General features: G+C 45.4%; 1 protein-coding gene across 2 annotated transcripts in view; it reads left to right on the top strand.

Annotated features, from left to right (window-relative positions):
- KDM1A (lysine demethylase 1A) overlaps positions 1 to 16,710 on the top strand; it is a 718,736-nt gene that overhangs the window by 358,730 nt on the left and 343,296 nt on the right. For both annotated transcript variants that reach the window (XM_085647807.1, XM_085647806.1), the window contains exon 12: positions 12,039 to 12,150. In XM_085647807.1, coding sequence (XP_085503933.1) covers positions 12,039 to 12,150 — 112 coding nt within the window. The remainder of the gene's footprint in view (positions 1 to 12,038; positions 12,151 to 16,710) is intronic.

Below are 16,710 nucleotides of genomic sequence, written 5' to 3'. Positions count from 1 at the left end.
TACTGAATCTTCATTCACAACAGAACCCTTACCTCTATTCCCTTTTTCTACGAGCTCATAAATTTGATATATACCACTAAATTTGCTGGGTCTTTTTGAGGAATGGAAAAGAACAAAACAGTCATAAAAGTAGATGTAATACGACAAAGAGTTGGGGAAAGCTTATAAGATGGCAAAGATATGCATTAAAAAAACTGGCAAACTTCAATGTGAATGGGTTAACCTAAAAGTTAAGGCAAAAGAGCGTACTCCAGGAGCTCCAAGACCGCTGTCTGGTAAACTATGGGCCCAATTAACACTATGGTTATTGGAATAAACTTTGCTGTTCAACTTATAATGGTTGATCATTGTATTCCACAAGTTGTATAGTCGAAGTTTGACCAAATCAATCCTGTGCTGAGCTAAAAGTAATGTGCAATGGAAATTAAATGGAATTGTCAGTTTGTCGTGGGGCCGTCACTTTTCACAGTTTTCTGTTTTAAGTCTTAGTTTTTCTATCTGCCAGATGCTTTTTAATAGTTTTGCAGCGTGAATCTTTCTGGATTCACTATGTTGTGCATTATTCCGCCATCTAGTGGTTGGGTCCGGAATTGTAGTGTTTTTTCCTCCTTTTCGTGGCCCAGGTGGGCGTCGACATACCACCATTTGGTGTCCTTCGTGACGTAGACGTGCTTCCTCCGGAAGCTCCCACCTTGGTCACAGTCTCCAGATTCTTTTTTCCGCCGTTGGGTCTGGATCGTTACCGAAGAGTTCCAGAGTTTTGGAAGAGGAATCAAAGAAAAGAAAAGAGAAGAAAATCGCCGAAAATCAAAGTTTCAGCTATACCAGAATTCAGGTCAGGTAACCGGGACAACGAGGGAGAAGGTTTCGACCGAGATCTCGACATTCAACGGAAAATGTGCTTGCAGGGGGCTCCCTGATTGCTGGAATTAACAAAACACCTTTCAAGTTTTGCACCAATTGCCACCACAAATACGCCCAGAAGGACCATCATCCAGTCTATAACCTCTGCATGCTGCTCGACCACAACAGCAAGGACTGCAACGCGTGCTCAGCGTCCACACCCAAGACACTCAGAGTAAGAGAGAGGCAGAGAAGGGCGAATCACACCATGCAGGGGCCACCTCCATCGCTCCGAGACTTGAGCCTCTCCAGTGGAGAGGAAGACAACATCGCCGAAGGACCAGAGGACTGCACAGTCTAGGTCCATAAGAAGACGTCGAAGGCGGTAAGAGGGGAGTCGACCCCTAGACACTTGAGCAAAACACTCGAAAGGGTGAAGCTAAAGCCCCGAGCGACACTTGTAGGAGTGAAGCCAAGTCCTCGAAGGGAACATTGCCACCAAAACACTCAACGAAGGCAACAGCAACCAAGGACAGTCAGCCGAGCGGATCCTTCGAAAAGGACTCCCAACTGGCGAAAGCACTCGAAAAACCTAGATCGTCGAAGGTTGGCCCCGAAAAGGACACCTCGGCGCAGAGAAAAGAAGGGCCTACATCGACTGCCTCGAAGCGAGGTGCTCCAACGCTCTACGCCAAACATGCCGCTGAGATGGAGAGGAAGAAGAGGAGGCTAGAGGCCAAAATGGTGAGCATCCTTCAACGGAAAAGGGATTTCGATGAGAAGATGAGCCAATACACCATCCCGCCGAAACCTGCGCTCGAAGTCGAAAGAGACGGCGAGGACGCCGAACCGCCAAAAACGCCCGAACCCGTCGAGGAACAGGAGGACGAAGTCTAATATTTCGAGGGCGAAGGCGACGAGGATCAGCAATCCTACCGGGACTCTATGTCCTCGAGGGCACAAGACTGCGAATGGCAGGATCTCGACGCCGAATCGCCGGAAGAAGGGGTAGACTCTTACCCTTCGAGGCCCTCGCCGCCACACGACATAGGGATCTACAATATGGTCGCCCAAAAGGCTGTACAGACGTATGGAGTGAAAATGGAAGAGGAGAAGCCCAAGGCATGTTTTCTCCTGGAAACTCTACTGCCTCAACAAACTAGGAGCCAGTTCCTGCCCATGCTCCCTAATGTGCTGCATCAAGAAAGAGAGGCCTTTAAGGAACCAGCATTATGCAAGGCTGTGACTCCAAGAACGGAGAAGTATAAACACTCGTCTAAGGACCCTGCATACATCCAAGGGTCCAGTACCAGCCGACTCCATAATTGCAGCAACGGCTAGGAAGAGGGCCAATGTAATGCCAGACCACTTCCAGACAAGGAGAGTAGAAGGATAGATCTCACAGGGAGAAAGGTTGAGAGAAATGCGGCAATCCATTGATTGTCGCATCGCAAATTCCAACACTCTGATCAACAGGCACGCATACCAGCACTAGGAAGAAGTGGGGCAACTCCTAAAGCATCTACCAGACCAGTACCAACAAAGAGCGGCTCACCTGGTAGAAGAAGGCAAAAGCATGGCGAACACATGCTTAAAATCGGCCTTGGATGCTGCAGAGACGTCCAGCAGACTAATGATGATAGGAGTGACCAAGAGAAGACACACATAGCTCAGAATTTCTGGATTCAAGTCAGAGGTGCAGAGCGACATCCTGAACACACCTTTTAACTGAGAGCAACTGCTTGGCGCACCAGTTGACGAAGGACAATGAGACAGCAAGGTCCATGGGAGTGCTGCAGTTCAGGGGGATGAGAAGGGGTACACCCACAAGAAGACCAGGTGGTGGGGGGAGGGCCAACGTGCCTACCACATTGCACCAAACGTTTTAACAAGGCTACCAAGGGAACAACCAAGGCCAGCAGCAGCAGAGATCGCAGTAGCAGAACTGGCAGTACCAGCCCCGGGGCCAGTCCTTACGAGGGCGCGCAAATGGACAAAGACACACACGAAGAGGAGGCCAACAACCTCCCTCCAAGTGACTTCGCCATGAAGCCAATCCCCACCCTAGCAACACCAAGGGGTGGGCGCAAAGACATAAGAAAAAGCAGCAACCGGACGTTCCACGGCAAACAGTACCTCGAACACACAACACCAGTAGGGGGCAGAATAAGAATCTTCATCCACGAGTGGAGGAAGGTCACAACTGACAAATGGATACTAAATATCATACAATACGGATACTGTATAGAGCTAGAGAAACCACCTCCAAACAGAAAACCAAGAAGCAAGGCACACTCAGCAAAGGAACTCTCGCTCTTGCGACTAGAGGCGCAAGAACTGCTCAGCAAGGAGGCGATGGAGATAGTGCTGGACAACCAGAGGAACAAAGGGGTCTACTCAACTTACTTCCTCGTGCCAAAGGTGGACGAAACACTAAGACCTATCCTAGATCTGAGGTTCTTGAACAAATTCATAAAAACTCAAAGATTCAAAATGACTCCCCAACAAGAAGTAATACCACAAATACAACAAGGGGATTACATGGCAACTATAGATTTAAAGGACGCGTACATCCCCGTCAACCACAAGCACAAACATCTACTAAGGTTTGAGATCAACCAAAGTCACTACCAGTTCACAGTACAGGCATTCAAACTCAAATCCGCACCAAGGGTGTTTGCAAAATGCCTAGCAGCTGTCGCAGCACACCTACGAAGGCAAGGAACACACGTATACCCCTACCTCGACGACTGGCTCGTAAAGGCAAGTTCGCACAGCCAATGCAACCAACACATCCAGCAGGTCATACAAACACCGACGCAACTGGGTTTCTCAATCCATTGGGAAAAATAGTCAACAGAACCGAAGCAAATCAAGATATTCTTAGGGGCGGAGATCGACACCATACAGTCCAAAGTGCTCCCCAGCAGGAAGAGAACATTGACAATACTGAAGGAAACACGTCATTACCGCAAGGGGCAAGTTCTGACAGTGAGGACGGTGAGCAAGCTGATGAGAATGATGGCGTCATGCATTCACCTGGTGCCAAATATTCAACTACACATGAGACCATTCCAGGAATGGCTACAACAGCAGTGGTCACAGGCAACGGGGAGTTGGGAAGATCTAGTGGTTGTCACACACGCAGTGCATCAAGAAATAGCGTGGTGGAACAAAGAAAACCTATCACAGGGGAAACCATTCACACAACCAACCCCAACAGTGACCATCACAACGGACGCCTCCCAGCTGGGATGGGGCGCGCACATGAACAAGCCGAAGGTGATGGGGCTATGGTCGCAGCAGGATACGGTTAAGCACATCAACTACCTGGAACTAAAGACAGTGTTCCTAGCCTATAAAGCCTTCCAGGAACTGTAGGGAAACAGGGTGTTGATCCAGACAGACACCACGACCATGTTCTACATCAACAAACAAGGAGGAACACAATCAGTAGCACTGTCAGGGCTAGCACAGGAAGTATGGACATGGGCCATTCCGCTGAAAATAGACCTACTAGCAATACATCTCCTGGGGAAGGACAATGTGGAAGCAGACAGACCTCAGCAGGCAGACGTCAGCATCCCATGAATGGGAGATCAACCAACAGGAAATACAGAGAGTGTTCCGGAAGTGGGGTACACCGCAAATAGACCGATTTGCAACACATCAAAATGCCAACACTTCGCTTCCAGACATCCAGACAATCGGTCACAAGGGAATGCGCTATGGATAAGTTGGTCAAAGACATTTGCATACGCTTTTCCCCTGATACCACTGATACACAGGGTACTCAGCAAATGCAGGATCAGCAACATGTCGCTAATACTAATAGCACCTTAGTGGGCCAGACTGTCATGGTTCTCACAAATAGTAGAGATGGCGCATGCACCAGCACACAGATTCCCAAAGAAGGGACCTGTTAACAATGCAGAATGGAAGGGTGCTACACCCAGAGCCAGAGAGCTTCAGCCTAGCGGCATGGCGCCTGAGGACCTAGAGTTTGCACACCGCAAACTACCAGCAAGCACAATGGCAGTGCTCAGAGAAGCGAGAAGACCTACCACAAAGAAATGCTACATAGCAAAATGGAAAATATTCTCTGAATGGTGCAATAGGGAGAAACTGCAAAGGAAAATTACAAAGGCGTCAACAGTACTAAAATACTTAACACATCTACTGCAAAGTAAACTAGGCTACACATCCCTATGGGTACACTTGGCGGCGATAGTGGCTTACACAAGAGGAGAAACAGGGAAAAGCTTCTTCACCTCCCAAGTAGTAAAAAGATTTCTAGAAGGAGCAAAAAGAATCGCACCTCCAAACAGAATGCCAGCACCGGCATGGAACCTCAACATAGTGCTAACTCAACTGATGAAGGCACCATTTGAGCCGATTCACAAGGCTACACTGCACATGCTCACGCTAAAGACTGCTTTCTTAGTGGCTATCACATCACTACGAAGAGTAAGTGAGTTACAGGCGCGAACACTTCAAGAGCCCTACCTGCAGATACACAATGATAGGATTGTAATGAGAACAGACTCACACTTCATGCCGAAGGTGGTGTCACGGTTCCACATCAACCAAGCAATCCAAATACCTAGGTTTTTCCAAAAACCAACCACTAGCACAGAAAGGGCGCTGCACACACTGGACGCCAGAAGGCCTGTGAAGCACGATATAGAAAGGACAAAGGAGTGCAGAAAGACAAAGCAACTCTTTGTCTCTTTCGCCAGCAGTTTTTTGGGATGGCCAGTTACCAAAAATACCATTGCACAGTAGATTACACAAACCATACAACTATGCCACAAACAAGCAAGGCAACCGTTACATGGCGCAGCTCATGCTCACTCAACAAGGAAGAAAGGAGCAACAATTGCGTTTCTAGCTAACACACCAATTCAAGACATTTGCCAAGCTTCAACATGGTCTTCATTGCACACGTTCACTAAGCGCCTCTGTGTAGATATCCAAATGAACAAAGAAGCGCAAGTGGGACAGAAGGTCTTACAACACATATTCAGTAACCAGTGCTCATCTTCCACCCAGCCACCACAATAAGGACAAACCGCTACAAAGTCTATGCACAGCATAGTGAACCAAGAAAGATTCACGCTGCAAAACGTATAGTTTCTTACCTGTCGGTGTAGTTTTGCAGCTTGAAGACTTTTTGGATTCACTAGCGAACTCACCCTCCTCCGCCAGAAAGATGAAACAGGAGGAAACTGGATCAAAAGATGAAAAGACTTTAAAAAGCAGGAGGAAAAAAGAGAATAAAACAAGACAAGAAAAAAAGAATTCGAAGATGGTGACCAAGGTGGGAGCTTCAAGAGGAAGCACGTTGACGTCACAAAGGACACCAAATGGTGGTATGTCGACGCCCACCTGGGCCACGAAAAAAAAAAGACTACAATTCCGGATCCAACCACTAGATGGTGGAATAATGCACATCCTAGTGAATCCAGAAAGTCTTCAAGCTGCAAAACTACACCGACAGGTAAGAAACTATACGTTCCTTATTACGGTAATTTATCTGGATATGGTCATAGTGTTATTGAGACAGCCAACTTTGCTTTAACCAACATCTTTAGCTATGTAGAAAAACATTTGGTCTTTGAATAATTGGCAGCTGCGACTATGTCGTCCCCTAATGTAATGTCTGTGCTTCTTGGTTCTTTTTTTCCTTTGACTGTTTTCAATATAAAATTAAAAAAAAAGTGTGTGTGTGTGTGTGTGTGTGTATATATATATATATATATATATATATATATATATACGTATGACAAATTGATGATATTTTCTTTATTGACCGCATTCTCAATTTAGATTCCATCCATGTTCTTTGCAGAACAGAAAAATGGATATTAAGGAAAGGCCACTCAGAAAATGTAAGTCTTCGGTTGTAGGAAGCTGGCTCTCTGCACACTATGTAGAAAATAGGCCTACCAGTGCAAGGGGTTCGCCCTTCTCTGCACAAAGTCCTCAGACTATTAGAAAGAAGTTGGCACAGAAACTGAAATAGAAAATACATAGTTTATTAAACCTCAGGAGGTGGAACCACATTCACCCAGCACCCTGTGGTGCTGAATGAAGGTAGCACACAGAATAGAAGAACCGTGGGTCTTTTATACCCACACAGGGGCTCAGGAAAAGGGCGGTGCAAGCATACATGAGAAGAGTTACATACATAGATGGTCATACAGAAATGCACCGTCAACAGCAAAGGAGGAGCTAGCAGTTGCTGACTCTGGTAGAAACAACCTGATAGTTACAGACTAAAAACAGATGCATGGACAGTTAGATATTCCTGCGCATGTGCAGGGTAGCAGAGTCTAAGTATAGCCATTCCTTTAAACAGAGCACAAGCGAAGACAAAATGGCTGCCAGAAATACAAAATGGATTCCACAAAAGTACAGGATAGCCTCTAAATACCAGATGCTAATTTAATCGCAGCCAATTTACGACAACTATACCTCTTTTTGGTATATTATATAGAGTCCAGTGGATCCCCAGAGGCTTTACAGAGACTAAAGTAGATAATACTAATGCTCTTTTGTGGTAGTGTGGGCGAAAAGTTAGGCTTAACAGCGGGCAGTGTTAAGTGTTTTGTGTACACACAGTGGCAATAAGTTAGACACTCACTCAATTAATAAATCAGAAACCAATTTATAAAAGTAATACCTGGTTATATTTATTTTGTAGAACCTCAAATTCTTCTCAAGTAAATAAGTTTTGCAATAGGAATACTTTTCAATATCGAAAGGAGACCGTGCAATTTTCAGACTTTGCAATGTTAACCTATGGGAGATAGAAAACATTCAGCATACAGATAGGTTACATCGACTTACAACACCAGTCTTCAGGAGTTATTGTTAGTATTAGGCAAGATTCAATTCAGCCCCAACAGTACACCACTAGCGGTGAAGGGGCAGCTGTGTGCAGGGTGCAAATACAGTGTTGGGCGCCCAGTATAACTCAATGAAGAAAGGGATATTAGGATAGATGCTGCTTAAAGGTAATTAGCAGCGGCAGTCTCCGGGGTTTGTAGCAAGCAGTGGGCAGGGTCCAAAGCAGCACCAGCACCACACCACCAGTGGCACACTGGCAGCCAGGTGCAGGGTGGCAACACAGTGTCGGGTGCTCAGTGTAAAGCAGTGGGGAAAGGCAAAATCTGAAAAGGGCAGCAGACTCAGGCCAGGAGGCCGATCGGAGGAAACCAAAAGTTGGAGAGTTAAGTTGCAATGCTCTGGGAAATAGGGACACCTTTTTTCCACTTTTCCATGGCCCAGGACTGGCATGTACAAGGGTGTCTTTTGTTGTTGGAAACTGCTTACAGGAGCAGATTGCAGCTCAGAGGGGCTCTGTGCAGTGGCTGCAGGCGAAATCTAGGAGTCCGGGAGGGGTCAACCCACGGTGGACTTGGACTCTGGAACGCTGGGAAACCTCACTGGGACCGGTGGGTCACTTGGACTCGGGCCGGAGGTGTTGGGTGGAAAAGTGGAACTGGGAGCAGGGTATCTTGGTTCTTCAGGTCGCATAGGCCTTCACTTGAATTTTCTTTCTGGAGATCTTGATCTATATCGAAGGCAGGCAGTCCTCCAAGGATTTAGGAGGTCGCTAGGCAGCAGGACTGGTCGTCTTTTCATGCAGGAACATAGAGGGCAACAGAGAGGGCTGTGGTCAAGTCAGTAGTTCTCTGCAGTCTTCTCTGCTGATGCGACTCTGTGGTGTTCGGCTCTTCTTAGGTCATCTGGAACTGAAGTTGAGAGTCTTGGGATGCCACCTAAATACTAGATTTAGGGAAGTTACAAAGGAGGGACCGGTAGTGGCCAATGGGCCCCTTACCTGAGGTGTCTACATCCTCTATTATGCCCACCTCCTGTGGGAGGGCGGACATAGATCTAGCCCTGATTGGATAAGTCCCACCATCTTCAAGATGGTGGACACTGAAAAGTGTACTTTACCTCACCTCAAGCACCTGAGAGGTGGAGTTGGCAAAGGGGGTGGGGGCACACCTACTCGAGCTGAGTTTTCCTACCTGTTCTCCCACCAAAAGGGAGTGAGGACATAAAGGGGGGCCTGCTCCTTCTGACAGGAGAGACGGGGACCTCATTACAAAGGTGGCAAGGCCTTTAAAGCTTCCCGCCACATATGGCTCTTTCTGACCAGGGAGAGGTGTGAACATCTCCACCCAGGAAAGGCATTGTTCTCGGCCTTTGAGCGTGCAGGAACTCAACCCATAAGATCAGAACACTGGCAGTAGCTGACTGGCTTAGGCCAGGCAATGACCACACTACGGGTTTGATAGGTTTCAGGGGACCCCTCTAAGGGCTCCCCTGTGTGCAGTTTTTAATAAATGCAACACTGGAATCAATGCAGGTTTATGATGATGAGATGTTTGGTGCTAAACATCCCATACTTCAGTGAAGCCTTCATTGAGCTGGGGAGCTCGTAGTGAGTGTCCAGCCCTATGGCTTCCCTGGTCACTTATAATATCCAGGAATCAACATGGATATTGCGGGGGCATATCTGCTCATGTAGATATACCCTCACAGAAGATACAGTGCACCCTGCCTTAGGGCTAAAGCCTGCTAGAGGGGTGTTTTACCCATATTTCAGCAGTTTGTGGGGGCTTGGCACACAGGGATGTGTGCCATGTTAACTCTTCAGTTTTGTCTGCACCTAGAGACGCAGGCTGCAGTGGCAGTGTGCATGTAATTGCTGAGGGGGTCCCTTAGGCTGGCACAATTTGGCCCTTAGGGACCCTCTTTCACCACAAGCCCCTTGGTACCAGGGGTAACTTTTACAAGGGACTTGTATGTGAGCTAAAGTGGTGCCAATTGTGGAAACAATAGTTACAGTTTAGGGAAGGAGCTCTGACACAGGGAACCTATTTGGTAGGGACCATGTGCACTTTCAGTGGAAATTGCATCAATTTCCAGGCAAAAAGCGGGGTGCTAACCATGTTCAAGAGAGGTACTTTCCTACGTGCGCATATTATAATTACTGGAGCATTTCAGCATTTGAGGTCTTTTTAAATGTGGGATCTGCACACCCTGGTTGCTGTATGTGCCAACTTGTGCTTCCCAAACCTTAAGTGATTTTGCTTGAGGAGTGTTTTGATCAGCCTTTAATATTGAAAGCTGGCTCTGCAGATAGTGGAGTTTAAGCTGTGTAGAGTCATAAGGATCACACCCAGCTCTTTGAAGAGCCTTACAGTAAAACTGTAGATTGCGTAAAGTTTTCGAATCTGCTCTTCAGTGTAAGTTTGCTCTCCATAAACAGGGAAGCCCGATGCTTTGAACTGAACGGGAATACATAGGAATGTGCACATATTTTCCCTTAAGCTCTGTGGGATTTAGGAAACGAGAACAATGTGAAACTCCACTGTGAGAGGTGGGAAAGCTTTGGTTAGACTCTTCACCCTCTGCAGGGGCCTTCCTGCTGACCTCTGTACTGACCCTATCATTGGCGTTCCCAGCTTTTTAAGGGGGTAGGAACTTATTGAGGGTTCACCATTTGTGAGAACTGACCCCTGCCCTGGGGCCTGATCAAAACATGCTCAATGTTATGTATGTGTTAGGAGACTCTTGAAGTGATGGCCAACAAAGGCATATGTTGCGATTCTAAAGGGGTCCAATTGTCTGAAGGTGGTGTAGTGTAGTTCCTATATCCCTGATAGGCTCTGCGCATTGGAATAATATACACTATAGTTTTGACATAGGACTGAGGTCAGTATGTCTCTATCGCGTACATTAAACTTAATTACTTGTGTGTGCCAGCTAACTCAGAGGTCACTAGAAAACTTCTCGAATTAACAAGAAGGGATTTGTTTCCCTTAGAATCGGAACAATCTCAGAATCGTGGAAACAATAGATAAGTTTCACTTAGTCAATCGTGCATGCTTTGTTTCTACAGAGTTACACTGAAATAGATAGACTGGCGTTTCAATAAAAAGGGTTTATTGAACAGTCTTATTTCTCGTGCAATAGATATGAACTGCTACAATCGTAAGACAGAATGCGAAGTATAATATGTACAGCATTAGCAGCAAGATAAAATAATACTTCAATAGCATGGTTTGTAGCTATAACAGATATTCATAGAAATACATACATAAATAACACAGGCTAAAATGTTAATACTCATCTGATGCTTCTAGCTAGTTCTACCCCAGTGTACCTAACCTAAGTGTAGTACGAGGTAAGAAGTAGGTGCTGTTAGTCTATAGTTTAGTTTAGCTATAGTTGCCAAGATTTGCCAAAAGTCCCTCTAGGTTCTAGTCCGCTCCATACCTTAGAATGAGTGAGGTTGGAATCTCTTTCCGAGTCTCGATCTCTAACACTCGACAAGGGGAGTCAGAAACACTGGAGCTGGATTCTCTGTGAGGAGGATGACAGCGTCTGGTCAGTGCGTCAGGCGGGGACTTAACTTCCTTCTGAACTTGCCGTGGCGAGCCGCGTCATGCAAGTAGGCAGCCGAACTGTGGTTTGCCATGGTAAGTGAAGGTATAATTATACCTTGAAGGTGTTTAGGAATGCCAGTATTGACGTAAAAGTTGGGCAGAAGAACGTCATGAATGAACCCCTAAGAAATAGATGTTCATGCATAATAAATGAGTTCTTGGAGAAATCAATATCCAAGCAAGGGGAAGTCCTAAAGGCTTAAAAGTCTGGTTTTCCAAGAACTCGTTGTGATGTAGATGAACGGATGTAGGTGGCCATGCCTGTATTTGGTTAGCATGGATAATGCCTAAATAAGGGTAGGATTTCTATGCCTAAATATGGGCAATGCGAATTGTGCCTATAGAAGGACATAAATCGGGAAACCTTTATACGGTATCTAAATCGACACACAACAGTGGACTGTTTGTAGCTGGAGTTTAAAAAAAGTTCATCTCTATAACAGGTATCTAATAGAACAAACTTGATGGGGCCTGGCGATTTGTTTTACCTTTGGCCTAATTCGTATTAATCTGTTCCTACAGCCTGGCAACCTTAATGCATAATAACCATATTTTTAAATGTCTGTATTCTGTAAATGCTGCTATTATTTTTAAATGTGAATCCTGTCTAAAAGTGCTATAAAGTGGCATGTTGGAGCTGTTTGGCACTGAAAGTGAATAAAATACATATATTGTAGTACGTTATGTTTCATTTAATAACTGCTTTTTCTTTACTCTTATTTCTAGTGATGTTTACTTGTCATCACGAGACAGACAAATACTTGATTGGCATTTTGCAAATTTAGAGTTTGCTAATGCCACACCACTATCAACACTCTCTCTGAAGCATTGGGACCAGGTAATATACATCTGACCTGTTTTATATTATAATAGTGCAGCACCTTTCTTTTATGCATATTTATTAATATTTTGTGTTATGAAGAATAAACACTCCAAAATAACCAAGTCGTATCCGTATTATAATCCATATATTTGAAATCATTTGGTACTATGATGAGACTGAAAATGGGATTTCAGCTCAGAAGGCATGAGCTTGAATAGTGGCCAAAAGAACCTCTATTTGCAATTGGACTCCTCTTGTTCTAAGTGTAAAAAAAATGTCAGTACTAAAACATGTGGGTTTTGGTATGCTAAGCACCAAATCCATGTTATTTAAAAAAAAAAAAAAAAACTCCTCATATTTGGGTGGGTTTTATCACACCTGATTAAGTAAGGAACGCAACGGATTCAGAATTTCCGTTTCAATACATATAATGAGGGGCTCAGTGTTTTTGTAGCTGCCCTTGCTGCATCATTCTCTAACTTCCGTAATCTTAGTTACAACCTTTTTGGGGGTGCAGGAAAGATAACATTGCAACACTCCAAAATGGATCCTATTATATTTAGAGCATACTTTTTTTCCTCATCTCTCTCTCGCTACACCTTTTTCCTCAATGCCACTTCACACCCCTCTCCACCAGAGCTTGCTTTTTATTAGCAGTTGCTAGCAATTGCATTTTATTCCAGCATTGAATCATTTATAAAGTACCTTTCTTTGACCAGCCCATGTCTCCATAAAGAAGTCAAAGCTTGCCAAGGCACTTTCCCTTGTTCGGTTTGAGTCTCCTTCAGCACTTAAATAGATGCCGCCCTTAAGGTGATGTTGATACCACCTTCCATTTCCAAAGAAATATATGTGGAGAGTACAAAGGTTAAGGCAAACTTCATGCACGTGCCTTTGCAGAGCACCTTTCGAGCTTTCAGATGTGCCCACATTAAAGACTTGCTTGGCTTGAACGGTGATGCCTTTGCTGGGTTTGGCTAAGCAGAAGACTGCACTTAAGAGACTGGCACCCTTTACCCCCACTAAAATACTGATACTCACCTGTGTCTGGCCCTCCCTCCGAGGTGGTTTTTTCATTTGCTCTGTAGTATAAGAAACAACATAAGCCTTTATATTGACTTTTCTCCTCTACAGACGTATAACATTTTATTAGATATTTTGCCACCCTCCTCTTCAGGGTTGATGCTCTATTCAAAGCTTGTGCGGCTATAGATATGCATGCCTTGCATAAGTCTTCCATCTAGTGTTGGGCTCGAATGATTGCAAGTTATTTTTGTTCAAAGAAGTTTTTTAAGTCATAAGGCCGTGTGACTCCTCCTTTTGGTCATACTGCACATGGGCACCGACTCAATTAAGTTTATTTCTTTCCGCAGACAGGTTCAGATATACTCTCTTGCGCTCTGGGTTGGGATCCTTTCATGCTCCCTTTCGGTTCACCAGTAAATTCCCAAACGTAACAATATTGTCTAGATCGCGTATACTCTTGCTTTCTGAGCACAATAACAATTTGTGCTTCGGGTTATTCAAATCTCCTCTACGGCCAACGGGCCACACCTGACTGCACCCATTCAAATTCAACAGATATTACCTGAATATGAGCTGCTAATGGAACACACCCCGTTCCGTGTTTGCCCGAAATTGCCATTCTAAAAACCCTCACACTGACCAACATCCGGTCTGCAATATATGCTTCTCGCACAACCATTGGAAAGACACCAGTGAGGCCTGTAGGTCATTCCAATCTAAATGTACCCTTCGGGACCGACGTACACTTCACCAAGAAATGCAACACAGACAACCAGACGACACACCTGACATCTTTGGTCGACAAGAGGAAGAAGAGGAGGCATCAGCAGCCCAGGAAGAATCTTTCCCCCTCCAAGGTTCCGATTCCGAGTCGGAGACAGAGCAAGGCCCAGACATCCTGGGGTCTGCCCACAAACGTCAGACTGAGTGCAACTGCCTCACATCCAAAGCCCAAAAATGTGTCTGTCCCAAAAAATGCTCATATTCCATCACTGCTTAAAAGCCATGGCGCGCACAGACATACAGATTTGGAAGCCCCGCCCTATTCACCGTAATTTCAGCCTACAGCAGGGGCCTCCACCTCCTCGAAATCTGATTTGGCATTGACACATCAAACAATAAATTCAGTTCCAAAAGACAATGACATAGTGCTTCGCCTCTGAGCACACCGGCACCAGCACCAAAACTTTCCTCAGCACCTAAATGTTACACATTTGGACCGAAAGCTCTACCCGAACCAATCCTCGATGTTCTGCAGGAACTGCTCGATCCGAGGCATAAAACTTAACAGATTAAACTCTGAACAAAGAAGATTATTCTTCAGCTGGCAATGCTTTAACTCTCTAAAAGACAGCCGTCTTTCGAAGAAGCCGTGGACATTCCTGTTCAACCTATCAAAAAGATAAACAAGAATTGGCATAGCCAATAGGTTTCGCCTTTGGGACATTATAAGTGTTTAGCCATGCAACACTTGATGTTGTTGCACCAAGGATATTGTGCTGGATAACTAAACACTTATGAGGTCCCAAAGGCGAGACCTGTTGGCTATGCCAATGCTTGTTTTCTTTTGGAGACACATTGCTTGTCTTTGCGCCATCAAATGAAACGAACACAGTCACAACTAAAGACCTGAAATGCGCGAAACATAAACGAAACATGCCATTGATAATGCCCGAAGATTATGCCAGTAATGGTAACTGATGAGCCAAATTTCTTCCAATACACCAAGGGTTCTTTGGTATCTTTTGCAATATTTAAATAAATTCTTCCATAGCCTAATCATTAGTTATTTAGTTATTATTGCACAATTGATTAATTATTCCCCGATTTATCCACAATCTCGCCCTAAGTTAGTGTTTCCCAACCATGATAAAATGGAACCCAGGCTAGGGGCAACTACATAAGGCTGACTTTGAGCCGACCCAAAAGAACTAATGAAGTAAGACTTCTAATCAATAGTAATGACAGCAAAAGTGAAACCACAAGTCCCAGAATGCTAAGCCCTGTTTGAAAGACCAAGACTGGCTGAAAGGTACCATTGTGACACGGGGTCAACTCACAATCTGCACGTGTGCCTGTTGCAGCCTTTGTATTTATTGTGCCTGTGGTGAGTCCTTCCTTCATTTCGACGTAATTCATAGCCGCCCGCTCCTGACCGACAGGTTCTGGCTGTTCTTGTGGTTTATGAACAGACCGTGGGGTTATTCGAAGTACCGGCTTGTGCATCTTTTTCCAGGAATTTCAGTGTATGGTATGAGGTATAACCGCCAGGGACCCGTCTGGCCGGCTGCTACCACCACTAGAAGAAATGTATTTTGCAGGTTCACATGCCGTGCATACCAGTACTAGCCAGGGATGCTCCCTGCCAGAAGAAGCGATTCGTGGCCAAAGAATGATAGCCGAAGAAGCATTTTTTTCAAAGTTTGGGGCTAAAGCTCGGCAAAGCCTTTCATTGTTATATCTTGCGCGGTAAATAACCCAACAGAGTTGGTGAAACAAAAGAATCAGGGACCCGATGAATAAATAAGAGAAGGGACACAGAGCAATTTAATTTTTAAAACCTTTGTCGTAGCCTGGCCGCATTGCATTCCCGGCTGCATTGCATTAACACGCTCGCGCAGAAAGTTATAAAAAAAAAAAAGGAATGCAGCGTTCCGCGAGTGGCGTGAGAGCGAGCACCAGGCCATGTGATTTGAATTATCGTGCCCTTGTCTGGGCACGATAATTCAAAACATATGGCGCCCGTGCAGGTAACCACAAGCAGGCCATGCTCGTGCATGTGTCCCCTATTGCCTGCGGTTACCCGTGTGTGGTGAGCTTTTGAAAGCCCCTTACTATAAGTCTCGCCAGAGCAGCGCATGCGTGTTGCAATGGGCTCAACCCAAAAAGGACATGGCGACTAGCCTTTTTCACGTTCCTGTCCCTCAGTCTCCAAACCCACCAACACCACCCCCAGCATCCAATCCCTTGCCTGCTACACCAGAACAATCTGAAGCAGGCAACATGTCTCCTCATTCACCTATATTAGATGAGGATGACAATATACCAGAGGAGACGCATCCTAGGGATCCCTGGGATGCTTATGATCTACAGCCACATGGGGGGATACAGAACCAGACCTTTATCCCACATGTCAATCCCCCCAGTTGATGCTTCGACCTATCAAGACTTGATAGCCAGAGCTGCAGCATATCATCAAGTTCCCTTACATAATGACCCTATAAAGGACGACTTCCTCTTTGAGACACTCTCTACTACTCGAAGTGGGTCGCAATATTTACCACTCCTTAAAGGAATGCCATGTCATCCAGACGACATTTTTCACAAACAACTGGGATGCACCTCCCCAGACAAGGAATCAAAACTTATCCACACCTCAAGAAAGAGGGTAGCAGCCCAGGCTGCAAATCAGTGGTGTATTGCCAACAGTAAAGCTATTTTGGCAAGCTATGACAGGGCTCACTGAGCTGAAATGCGGGGGACCTCCAAAATTTCCCAGAAGAATACCAGAAAAGGGGTTATGAAATAGTCAATGAGGGGGAAGTTTAT

Source organism: Triturus cristatus, chromosome 3_2 (genome assembly GCF_964204655.1).
Source record: "Triturus cristatus chromosome 3_2, aTriCri1.1, whole genome shotgun sequence".
Taxonomy (NCBI): domain Eukaryota; kingdom Metazoa; phylum Chordata; class Amphibia; order Caudata; family Salamandridae; genus Triturus; species Triturus cristatus.
Note: the sequence above shows the minus strand (reverse complement) of the source record. Positions and strands in the feature narration are given on the sequence as shown.